General features: G+C 39.3%; 1 protein-coding gene across 3 annotated transcripts in view; it reads left to right on the plus strand.

Moving 5' to 3' along the window:
- The first annotated feature begins 3,105 nt into the window (after positions 1–3,105).
- Positions 3,106–12,832, plus strand: part of CC2D2A (coiled-coil and C2 domain containing 2A) — a 52,274-nt gene continuing 42,547 nt past the window's right edge. Inside the window, exons 1-6 of one of the 3 annotated variants that reach the window (XM_071447306.1) lie at positions 3,106–3,334; positions 8,694–8,782; positions 9,290–9,391; positions 11,174–11,275; positions 12,082–12,258; positions 12,435–12,585. In XM_071447306.1, the coding sequence (XP_071303407.1) occupies positions 3,286–3,334; positions 8,694–8,782; positions 9,290–9,391; positions 11,174–11,275; positions 12,082–12,258; positions 12,435–12,585 (670 nt within the window). In that variant the 5' untranslated portion in view covers positions 3,106–3,285. Of the gene's footprint in view, positions 3,335–8,693; positions 8,783–9,261; positions 9,392–11,173; positions 11,276–12,081; positions 12,259–12,434; positions 12,586–12,832 lie in introns of those variants that run through there. The other 2 variants (XM_071447307.1, XM_071447308.1) reach the window with 2 other exon arrangements.

The following is a 12,832-nucleotide window of genomic DNA, read 5'->3' on the forward strand; positions in this document are numbered from 1 at the left end:
GTAAAGGTCCCCTGTAAAGAATAATGCAGCCTTGTTCCCTTGATGCATCTCCAGTAGTTACTCCAAGTACTTCAATGCATTGGAACACAGTGAGCACCAGGAAAACAAGTGGCTACTAATCATCACTTCAAGGATTTATCCTTACATGAAGTTTCCAGGGATTTTTTTTCAGAGTGAAATTAAAGGTTTCTAAATGAACCTAAAAAAATATTTACTTGCTGGAATGTTGTCATATAGTCTGAATTAGAGGTTTAACACCTCTCTTTAGTCAACAGAGTGAACCAGTCTCTTCCATAAATGTTTGGTATTTAGGAATCACTGCTCTGGTTCATACAAATCCCAAGAAGGTCTGTGCCCTTACTTCTTGCACTTACTTTAGAAGCAGTCCACAGAAATTGAGTCAGATAATTTAACAGTTAGATACTCAAAGTTAGGATGAGTGACTATTTTATTGTATTTCAGCCTGAAATAACCATCCTTGATGGTAAACCCTGTAAAAATATACTGTGGATATTTGCTTTTTAAAATCACTGCAGTAACTGAAAAGCTCTGCTGGAGCTGCATCCTCTCCATATTTTATTCATGATTTCCCTTTTACCTTAGATGAAATTGTTCACAAAAAGAAGTTTGCCAAAGTGTTTTAGTGGTTTAAGCAGGAAATCTGACTCTTTCTCTTTAAAAGCACAGCTGGGGTGCTGCTTTTAGGGGCAGTGTGGTGTTTGGCTCTTGTGTGTGATCCAAGAGCTGCTGTACAAGAAAACCCAGGTAGGAAGCAAACATTCTCCTTAAGCTCTGTTTCAGTGTCACTGCATTTAGTGCACTTTCAGGAGTGAGACAGGTTTAAGTAACACAAAATCCTCAAAATCATTTTCTAGGTACTTTTGATGCAATAATTTTTTTAAAGAGCAGTGTAAGAAACTTCTCTGTGTTTCTGTTGTTAGTTTTCAGTGCTTGGAAACCACCTCTGAGCTAGTGGAGAGCTTTATAGTTCTTGCATCCAGTTGTTTATTACATTTTAAAGTGTCTGTTATAGTACTTAACTTCAAGAAATGCTACCAAATTGTTAAAGAAAGCTGCCATAAAGCACTTCTTCAATGTTGTCAGTGTTCTACATTTACATGTGCCTTTAGGAAAGACTGTTCAAAATTGATACATAAAGCTTGATATGAAAAAGAGATTTATGTGCCAAGTGATAAAGAGGCTTGTGCTCCTTGCAGTGCTGTACTTTTTGTGCTGTGAAGAGGGGATTTAATGAGCCTTGCCAGCAGCAAGGAAATGTGGCCATTTTTAGGTACATAGCCCTTAGCCTGGTGAGAGATACTGAGGGAAGTGGTGCTGAGGCAAATGCACAGGTGCTTTGGGAGAGAGTTACATTTGTCTAGGAAAGCCACTTGCTTAGGGTGAGTTCAGCTCCCTGTGCTAGTTGAGACATATCAAGAAATCTGATCATACTTGAGGCCAGTAGTTGCTAAAGCTAAGCCTCAGGCAGGAGATAACTTCTCCTTTTTCATTTGGTACCTCCCAAGAGATAAGGAGGGATATGAAGATCACTCTGCACCTTCTAGGCTGGGCTGGAAGTGCTTTCTGAAGCAAGTATGCATGAGCCTGTACACACTCAGTACAAAGAAGTGACAAGGAAACCACAGGTGACCTGTGTCAGCCTCAGTTACCCCTCTTGCCAAAGAAGATTTAGCCAGGTATGCAAAAACACCCCACATTTCACTCCCACAAGTTGTTTTATGGGGATTTTAAAATCCAGAATAAACAATGCTCTTGTGATTTACCACATCTGTGAGCACAGCACATCAGCCCTTGGGTTTAGCACAGCTGCAGCCAGGCTGGCACAAGCTTTGTGCCAGGAACAAGTTACAGCCATGGCTGCTTTTCCAGCTGGGAAAGGCAAAGTAGGACAGGAGCCTGCATGAAGAGTAGCAACAAATTGAGTTGTGTAGATATAAATGTAAAAGTTTCCCCAATGCTTGTAACCAAATACAGCCACTTTCTAGTGCAGACAAAACCAAAGTAATCTGGGGGGGGAAAGTGATTTTAGCCCAAGACTGAAAGCAGGGAGAAAGGAGATTGAACACATCCCTGTGATCTGAATATTGCAGTGGGCTTTATGGATCAAAGATGGGTTATGTAAAAAAAGAACAAACAAAAACAAAACAAAACCAAAAAAACAAAACAAAACAAAAAAACCCTAAAGTGTTCATATAGCAGGTACTGGCTCACATTATTCACTATTATATGGAATTCACTATTACATGGAAATGGATACATATATTTTTAGTCATTCCTTTATGAAAAAAATAAAGGTTTTTTAACATACTAAGCCTGTATGTTAAATAGTGTAATTTAAGTGTTTGGGGGAAAAACGTCAGGTGGAATGTCTCTAATGATCATTATGCACACATTGAAGCATATCTGTCATGAGTAATTCCTGTGTTGTTTGTGATTGCCCAGGTGAACCGCAGTGAAGAATCCCCATGGTAATCATGGAGGTTAGTGTCCAGATCATAGAGACAAATATGTTTTATGATCATTTTTCACTGAGAATAATAGGAATATTTTATATATATAGATGTGAAAAGCAAAATAAGCAAGCCAAGACTCTCTTTTAAGTTCTTCTCATCTGTCAGTACCATTCTAGTTCTTTCAGATCTCATAACAATTTCTGTGCAAATACACTGCAACTCTAAGTATCACTGCTGGAAGTAGGCACCCTTGATGTGTTTTGGATTTGTGGCTTTTTTAAAATTCTATTTCGTATTGATCCACACTCTGTGAAAAGTGCGGATTAAATTATGTTCAAATTATTGTTGAATATATTTAGCCTTGCGTAGGTCACAAAACCAAGTTATTCCGTTTTCTCACTTCAGAGCAGTTTTTGAGGTGATTATGTTTAAACGGTAAAATGTCAGGAGGGGAAAGGAATGCCCAAACCCCTATGGTATGAGGAGATTAACTGTAAAGATAAGGCAGATGTCTATAACTGTATATATAAAATATATTGGTGCGAAGTCAGTGCGGAGGGGTGTCCGTCTGCCCCCCTGTCCGTCTGTCCCGGCCGGCTCCCTGCCGCGCGCTCCCGGCCCCGCGCAGGCGCAGCCCCGCGCAGGCGCGCTCGCTCTGCCCCGGGCCGGGTCGGGTCCCGCTCCGGGCCCCGCTCCGGGCCCCGCTCCCGGGCCGTGCCGCGCCGCCGCTGCCGCCATCGCCTTTCCCTCCCCGCTGCCGCCGCCGGGGGCTGTGGGTCCCGCCGGGCCGCGGGCGGAGCGCAGCGGCACCATGTTGGCAGCACGGCCCAGCGACGCCGCCGAGGCAGGGGCAGTGCGCGGTGAGTGACTCCCAGCGGCGGGCGCGGCTCCGGCGGGCTCTGGTGTCAGTCCCGGCGCTGTTCCTCGGGACCCGGCCCCGCTCCGGGGTTCCCCGCGGGCACAGACGGCAGCGCTGCTGCGGGAGGAGCGTGGGGCGCTCCCGGGCTGCTCCTCGCAGGGCTCCCTGCTGGCATCCGAGGTCTGTGCTTGTCACCCCCGGGTCAGCTCCGGCTTCGAGCAGACAGGCAGCGCCGCACTCGAACGACGGGCTCCTATGGCGTTTAAATAGGGTTAGATTATGAAAAGCCCTTCGTTTTTCAGATATATTTGTGTAGATGTGCGGCATTTATGTAATTGGACCTGAACTGGCCAGTCAGCCTTGTCTTCATCCCTGGGAAGGCGATGGAGCAGATCATTCCAGAGGTCATCACCAAGCGTGTAGAATAAAGTCACCTGGAGTAGTCAGCCTGGCTCTGCCATGGGGAAATCAGTCTGATAGCTGCCTGTCATGGCATGGCAGGATGGATCAATGAGGGGACAGCTATGGGTGTTGTCTGTCTTGACTTCATAAAGGTTTTTGCACTGTCTCCCATTATATCCTTGCAGGTAGGCTCAGGAAATGTGGTTTAGGTGAATGGGCAGTGAGGTGGATCAGGAGCTGGCTGAATGGCAGAGCTCAGAGGGTTGTGGTCAGCAGAGTAGGAGGCCTCTGGTCTGTGGCATTCCCTGGGAATCAATAGTGAGTCCAGTCTTATCAATTTGTTTATCAACAACCTGGACAATGGGATAGAATGTGCCCTCAGCAAGTTTCCTGGGGAGTAGCTGCTACACCTGAGGGCTGTGCTGCCATGCAGTGGGACCTTGATGGGCTGGAGCTGGGCAGAGGGAAACTTAGTGAGGTTCAACAAGGGCAAGTGTGGGGAGGAATGGCCCAAGTACCAGCACAGGCTGGGGACTGACCTACTAAAGAGCAGCTCTGCTGAAAAGGGCCTGGGAGTCTTGGTGGATGACAAACCATCCTTGTGCCAGGAGGGCCAATGGTACCCTGGGGCCCATCAGGGTAGTGTGGGCAGCAGGCCCAGGGGGTGATCTCCCTCTACACAGCCCTAGTGAGGCCTCTGCTGGAGAGCTGTGTCCAGCTGGGCTCCAGTCCTCTCCAGTGGGCTCCTCAGGACTAAGAAGGACATGAGCTACTGAAGAGGGTCCTGTGGAGGGCCATGAAGATGCTGAGAGGTCTGGCCTCTTTCTCTTATGAAAAGAGAGTGTGGGAGCTGTGCCTGTTTAGTCTGGACAGGACTGAGAGGGGATCTCATTAATGCAGGGGCCAAGAGAAGGGTGCCAGGCTTTTCAGTGGTGCCTAGCAACAGGACACAGAGCCACAGTCATAAACTTAAAAGTTTCACTTCAACATGAGAAGGAATTTTTTTACATAGAGGGTGGCAGAACACTGGAAAATGCTGCCTAGGGAGGTCATGAAGTTTCCCAATCTGGAGGTATTCAAAACCCAGCAGGACACATGCCTGTGTAAGCTGCTCTAGGTGACTGCCTTGCCATAGGGGTTGGATGGATGCTCTCCAGAGGTGCCTCCCAGCCCTAATGGTACTGTAAACCTCATAATTTGTGCTTGAAGTGTTTCTCATGGGTATGAAGATGTATAGATTTATTGGCATGCTATTTTAATGTCACACATTAAATACTCCTACAACATAGGAGAGTGTAAGAGGGTGATGTGGTGGGAAACTGCTAGAACTAGATGTCTAATCCTTCTGGTAAACCATGGATTTATGGTTTACCTAAATAGGATGCATAAAAGATCTAATTAAGAGCAGAATATTAAAAATTCAGTAGAATGAAAATCTAGTGAAGTATAAACATACTTGGTTTTTCATCAGCTCAAGTTTTACCAAAATAAAATGTATGTCCTGTCCTTAAGCACATTTTAACAAAATATGGTACAGACAAATTTTTTAAGACAACTTACAATTTAATTTACCTAATTTACAATTTAGGCATGTTTCCAGCTCTTCAGTGTCTGAATGCATTTCTTCTGTAAGTTTTTTGAGTCTCACTGTACCAGCTTGCACTAGGAAGTGCTGTGCTGTTGACAGATAGAGTCCAAACAATTTTCAGAGTTGATTGCATGAGAAATTGAGGCACCCTCTAGTGATGGTTATTTTCTTTTACAGAAGCTTATTTTCCAAGAGTGAACAGAATAGCTCAGCAGTACTCTTTAGAAGAAAACTAGTCACTAGTTTCCATATGTGATAAATTTTCTTTTCCTAAGTATTTTGCTCTGTTACTTCTGCTTCCAAAATACCTGTAATTTTACAAACTTTGTATGATTAAGTGAAAAGTACAGGATGTGGTATTCTGGATACATCATAGCATTGGTTTACTTAACTGTAGTATAATTTATCCATCTATTTGATTGGGTTTTTTGAAGTTGCATCTCACATTTTGAGAAAGACTACATCTTGAGCTGAAGCCTTCATGTATCTATTCAAAACTTAATTCAGTTCCCCTCACCTCTCCAGGATTCAGTTTCACAGATTTATAAATAATTTAAATTTCCATGTTCTATATGTTATGGTTTTGAATATGCTGACAGCTGCTGTTAGCTATTGTGTTGCCTAGTTATCAAGGAGGAGTAGATTTGAGTTTCTCACTCCTTTGTTAGAGGGATGATCTGTGTATGAATTTCTGATTATCGTTTTCTTGCCATGTGATAGGTAACTATTTAAAAAATAATAATAATTTCCCCCTGCAGTTTTCCAGGTGCCATTGAAAAGTTCTACATTGTCTGTTTGCTCCACTATCTGGTTTTGCTTTTATTTTAATGCATGTGATAATACATCACCTCTGTTCTGAGGCCTTTTTAGTTTGTCATAGTTGTCATCATATTATGTTAAATCTGTAGTGTTAAAAATATATACACCTCCACACTGCTTTTTTCAGGAAAAGGGAACTATATTTTAAAACAAGTGGGAAGTAGATAATTTTTCTGGAATCATCAATTTGTCACATCCCTCAAATAGGTGGTTTATTTTCTTCTAGCATGGAATGATTATCATTCTTGGCCCACTGTGGCAAGCTTTTCTTGAAACATGTCCATCAGCTATTTCTTCACTTAATATTCAGCATAATCTCTGTACTAGTCTTTCAAATATTCAGTCAGTCTCTACTGTTTTTTAATGCAATCTGTTTGCAGAAATTCAGTATTTACTCTAATCCAATTATATGTGCACTTAATGCCTTTATATCTTCCTTAAATAGAACGACATGGTTATATGTCAGTCCACTAGTCAGACTAGTAAATAAGAGTTTCAAAAGAAGAATTGCTTTAAATAAAAAGTCTGTGTCTGGTAGTTACTGCCTTGTGAAGCCAGCACAACTGCAGTGTTGCTGTAAATTTTTCTTCATTGTTGAGTTTGTGTCTTACTATGCATTTAAGCAGTTGTTGTATCCATGAAAAATACAGCAGTTTTTCTAGGATCTGTGCTGGAAGTTACCATTCCCTGTTTTCATTCAGGTAACTGATGCTTGGTCACAGCATTAGCATCTGTCTTGTGCCTGGTTTCTGCATCCCCTGAGATACTTGCAGAAGTTCTGAATCAGTGTCAGTGCAGAGAGCTTTGAAGCCACACTGAGACCCAATGGCTTTGGCCCCCTCTGAGTGCAGATGAAATCAAAGGACAACACTACATGACATTTTCAGGTTCTCAGGTGTAATTTCAGTTTGACTATCCAGCAAACTTGTTAGATCTGCCTGACATAAAATACAGAGCCACTGTAGGATAATTACATTTCCAGTGTAAAACATGGTGGGGATATTTTTAAGCCTTCTAATGGTGATCCTGCAAAGTAATGTGTTCATGGATATCAGTTTTACTTTCTTCACTTCAAAGATATATTTTGAAGTTGAGCACAAGTTAGTTGGCTGTAGAGCCCATTCACATAAGCAGAGCAAAAGTGTATGTCCAGAGAAATAAAGTAACAAAACCATTTTTTAATGTGGCCATTTCTTCAAAAAGCTACAGTATCTCACAGTATTTCATGCAACTATCAAAGCCTTAAAATGGTTTTCATTAGATATAGAAAAGATAATGACCCTGTTGTCTCAAGGAAAAGATGAATTAATAAAGAATTCTGCATACAGAGTGTAAGTTCTGACACTTTATGAGTGCTTAAAGTAGCAGCAGATTTTTTTCTGCCCTAATTTTGCATGTTTATACTGTTCATCTAGCTTGTCTGGAAATGTTTACAGACAATTGTAAAGGGTTTCAGATCATCTAATCTGTTGCTTTCTAGTTTGCATTTATCAGAATGGAATTGAATGACACATTTGCTGCAATGAAATAGAATATGTTTTTGCATGCTAACTGAAGAGAATAAAATAGTAGGAAAAATTCACAAGAGGAAAATCTAAAGGTAATTCTAGACCAGCTTCTTCCTTGAAATATTTTTTTCTAAGTCTTGGTACCTGGGTTTGGTGGGGTTTTTTGGTTGACAGAGTTTCTTTGAGGGTTGGGGTTTATCTGTTGATTTGGTTTTGTTTTTTAACTTAAAAGCTTGCACTAGTGAAGGTTCTATAACTGTTTAAGGGACTCAGTTCCAGTGCTAGAATAAAAAGTTATATTTTTTTCCAGTGTGTATCCACCTTTCAAACTGCAATTAAAGTTCATCATTTCCATCTCCAGCAGACAGAGCATTTTTTCTGTGTGCTGCAATCTTTCATAAGCCTGAAGTTTTAAAAATTGCTGAAGTTTTTTTTTAATTCCAAAAGCTTTTCAAAGGCCATGTGTGAGAAAATGGGATTTCCTGTGAATTCTTACTTGTGTTTTCTGTACACAGATAAACACTATTGCAGCATTCAAATAATTAATAAATCTTTTAAAGGTGTTAGATTGAGGAAGGGCAGATGCTGTAAATTCCTGCAAAATAGGGGGTTAGCACTTTGCACCTTGTTCATTCTTTTGAAAGTTTCCAAATGCAATGAATGTTTCTTTTGCAGTAAATTGTGTAATTTGGAAATATTGGAATTCTCCCAAATCTCCTGATGATTCTGAGTAGTAGTGATAGTAGTATTAAGGTTTATCTTTAAATATTTTTCTTTTCTAAATGTTGGTGGACTAAAAGTGTGCTTCAGCATTTCTTACAGTGGTTCATAGTATATAATGAAAGGTAGATCTGTTGTAGTTTAAAGGCATTTAAATTATACTTTGCAAGGAATGTATTGCAAACAATGTTTCATTCATTTATATTTTCTCATGCAAGTTCTTTCTGTTGGAACGTGGGACTCTGGTATAAATGGTTTTATTTTCCATACATTTCTTTCAGAAAATACTTAATTTAAACACATTTCCATTTTCTCTGTTTCAGAGTTGCCACCTGTTCCTTCTGCATCAAGGACAAGCTCTGCAGAGCTTTCTGTTAGGCAGCGAATGAGAGAGAAACTAAAAGCAGCACGGGTAAGAATCCTTCAGAAGTCCTGTTTGATTGACCTCAGTCCCATAAGGAACACCCAGTTCATTTTGCTGGCTTTGTGCTATGTGGATTTGAGTTGGGATATCTGCTTTTTTATTTCTGAAGCTGAAAGAGTACTCAGTTCATCAGTACAGTTACATTCTGTACTGCTATTTTCTTTTCTACAATTAAAATTTAATTTGTTGATAGTAACATAAAAGGTGTCATTGTTTTGTAATTCAGATGGTACAATCATTACAATCATTCTGTGTTCTTTGCCAAAAAAATTTCTTACACTATTTTGAAAGCAATGGATTTCTTTGTATGTTTGCTGTACAATTTAATAAGGTCCATTAATATATGGATCTGGAAAACCACTTAAGCTGATTTTATAATTATAGATTCTGTCCATAACACAAATATAAGTAAGTGCTGAGTTCCTGGGAATCATTGTAGCTTTGATCTGTTTCTGTTTCTATTACAGCTAAACATTTTTTCATTTGTTTGCTTAGACAAAAGCTGAAATTACTTTATCACAAGAAGACCCCAGTCCACAACCAAGGCACTTGAAAGGCATCAGAGAAAGAAAATCAGGAGTTGGACTGGATAAAAGGGTAAAAATCTGCATTCTGTCTTGCTGTTCTTATCATAAGAAAGTGAGTGTGAAACATGAAGAAAATCAAAGTCTGCACACTCTTGAAGATCAATTTCGTTTAACAGAATTATGCTGCTGTTTGAATTAGTAACCAGAAAGGAACCATTCTGGTTATTGTTTTTATTGTATATATTTAACAGTAATAAATTGCTTACATTGTAGTATGGACATCATGTGAAACTTGTGTCATTTAGAGGTTCTTGACTTCTGTTGCTTAAGATGCCTTGAAGTATTGAAAATTTACTATAACAGGAGCTTTATATAAATAAAGCTTCCACTCTAATAGATCTTTATATAAATTTGAACAGTGCAATTACTAAATGCTGGATATTAACTTTGTCATTGTATTTTATTGTATTTCCTTGTTACCATTTTATATTGAGGTTTCTTTGTATAAGCATGTTCTTTGTTAGAAAATGAATTTTTTATTAAAAAAAACAACAAAGGCTTTGCCTGTGCAGAACTGGCACTCATATTCTTCAGAATTCACAGAAAGAATTGCCTGTAGAAAACGTGCTCCAAAGAATGTGTTATGCCCAGGAAATAGCAGCATATAGCAGTAATACCTTTATATGGAATTCCAAACAATATGACTTAGCCTGGCTAAATCACTTGGCTAGGGGAGAATTGCCATTTCATGTATGTTTTGGGAAGATTCTTGGCAATGTTATCTTATAATAAGTAATTATTGCAGCTTTCAGTTAAGTAGTACTGTTTTAATATATTTGTATTAGGAAAATGCAGAAGTGATATCCTTATTAGAGTTGTTTATTACTTTTATATCAACTATATGTGAAGCCTTCTACATGTTGGTTTTCTTTCTTGTACTTATTTATGCACAAGGTATTGTTTTGTTGCTAAACAAGTGGCCATCAGATTGACAGAGACTGAGATTTTCTTTTTGATACTATTTTGAAGTATAGGTGTAATAGAGGTAAACTTAAGAATTGTCTTCCTTTAATCTAACAATTATGCCACAAAGAAGAACAGATAAAATGGAAGAACAGATAGAATGGTAGATATGTTTTTGTTGGTTAAGCCTGATGAAAATCACTTTGAAGCAGTTAAATGAAGTTGCTGAAGCAACCTCAGAACCAGTGACCTTTACAGTGGTCTTGATTGCAGGTGGATAAACATGATACCTCTTTTCAAGAAAAGGCAGGGGTGTGTCACCAATGGAGTTAGAGACTATCCTAGCAATAATGTTTGAGAGAATAAAATAAATAATCAAGTGTGTATTTCAGCAACCAAGCCATGAACACCACCTTTTTTAAACAACACCAAAGAGGGTTTTCCTGATTGCAGCAGGGGTTGTCTGAGAGGAGCCCTGATCCCTTCCCTGGGCTGCAGCCCCTGCCAGCAGCAGCCCTGGCCCTGCTGCCCTGCTGGGGCTGTCTGCCCCGGGGCAGCCATTGCTGCCTCCCTGCTCTCCCTTTGGACAGCAGCCTGTGATTGCTTGTGTTCAGGAGTGCAGGAACAATGATCCCATCAGCAGGGAAGAAAGCTACTGTCATGTAGGCAATGAACCATTTCTTCAGGCTCTACAGACTATTTCTTTAACTAACAGTTTGATGTACCCTTGTAAAATAGATATGCAATCCCTTTGTTACCACAGTGGTGATGTTTCTCTTTTGCTGTTATTTTTGTAAAAATGCAATATCTAATAACAGTAATCAGTTGTTTGTATTTTTTTATGGTTCAGTAAATGTATGCTAAAACTTGCATATATGTTTTTATGCAGTCTGGCAATGATAAATTCAGGGAGATGCCAGAGGGTGACTCACACTTACCATCAAAAGTAAAGTTTCGTGATTCTGTAAAAAAGCTTAAGCAAAAGTCAACAGTAAGTACCGATTCCTCCATTTCAATAATGAATATTAATTTAATTTAACCTTTATATGGCTTCATGATTCTGTTTGAAGAAGGAGACAGAATTCAGTCTTAAGCAGTGGCAAAGATTTTATTTAATTTAAAAATTCATAAGCAGTATATGCCAACAATTGAAGTATATAAAAGGAACCTTCATCAAATAAAAGAATGGCTTTGCGTCATTTGATTAAAAAACCCAAAAAGCTCTAGTAAATCCATCTGGACACTACTAAAGTTTGCAGGAAAAATGTGTCTTCTCTTTAAATCCTTTTTATTGAATGCCAGCAGTTGGCAGTTAAAGCATTTTACAGACTAGTATATTGGTATTTATTAGCCACAAAGTACTAATGTTAATTCTTTTCTTAGAGAAGTGATCCTAAATCTAAAGGGTCCTGCATCCTTCAAAGGCAAAAGGTCATTAGAAATTTTTCTTCATATAATTCACCTGGGTATCTGCAGTATGGCCAGAACTTAAACTTCGGTGTTCTGATTCACAAATGATTTATATTTAAAACAATAAGAGTATTACAATTAGACCAGGTAACTTTTTAAACAAAACTTTGCAAGAAATATTGAATGAATATATAGAAATAGAGAAAGTTTCATGAATCATTTACAATTTCAGATAGCTTCAGCATTTGAGTGAGTTCTGTTTGAGATAAAATAATAATTATCTTGGTACTGTTTCATATTATTAATGGGAAGATTTATTCAATTTATTCACTTGCCCTTATTTTCTTAAGAATACCATAATAAAATATGTTTGTCTTCTTTTTCTAGTTCCAGAATGATTTTCCTTCTGAGGAAGAAGCATATAATTTCTTTACCTTCAATTTTGATGCTGTAGAAGAGAAAACGAAAGCTGGAGCCAGGAAAAAGAATGGATTAAGTGAAGAGGAAGAGGTGGAAGAGGATTATGTTGAAACTCATGAAGATGAACAAGAGGAGGACGAAATGGTGAGAACTATAGGATAAATGTTAATATTTTTTATTCAGAAACTAGTTCTGTTAATATTATTAATCTATATAAAACAACATCTTTGGTTTCCTTAAAAATTCTCGAAGTGTACTTTCTCAAGAAACTTTCTTAAGAAGCAGACAAACTGACAGAGATGTTTGCACTTAACCAATAGGATGAAGAAGTACGTCTGGTGAAAGATGATGATTTATTCATAGGGCAGACAGATGAAGACCTTGTAGTAGTGAAACCTGTTGATTGTGAAAGCTACACTGAGCAACTGAAAAGGGAAAAAGAATTTCTCTTCATTCCCAGCATGTTAGCAGGTATGAAGATAGTGGTTATCCATTTAGGTCCTGGATTTTTGCATAGCATGGCACCCTCTGATCTGCTGAATAAATCTTGTACTGACCATCTCTGGGAGCAGAGAGAGATGTTTGATTGCAGCTCTCTGACACTGCTCATCCAGTGTGAAATGTCTGGCAGATGGATCAGCTGGGAGCATGCACACCTCAGCAGGCCATCACCTGCTGCACTGGCAGGTGTACTCAGCACACCTCAGTTGCTTGGGGG

This window comes from Agelaius tricolor, unplaced genomic scaffold, assembly GCF_023055355.1.
Source record: "Agelaius tricolor isolate 1412-34295 unplaced genomic scaffold, bAgeTri1.0.p SCAF_24, whole genome shotgun sequence".
In the NCBI taxonomy this organism is placed as follows: domain Eukaryota; kingdom Metazoa; phylum Chordata; class Aves; order Passeriformes; family Icteridae; genus Agelaius; species Agelaius tricolor.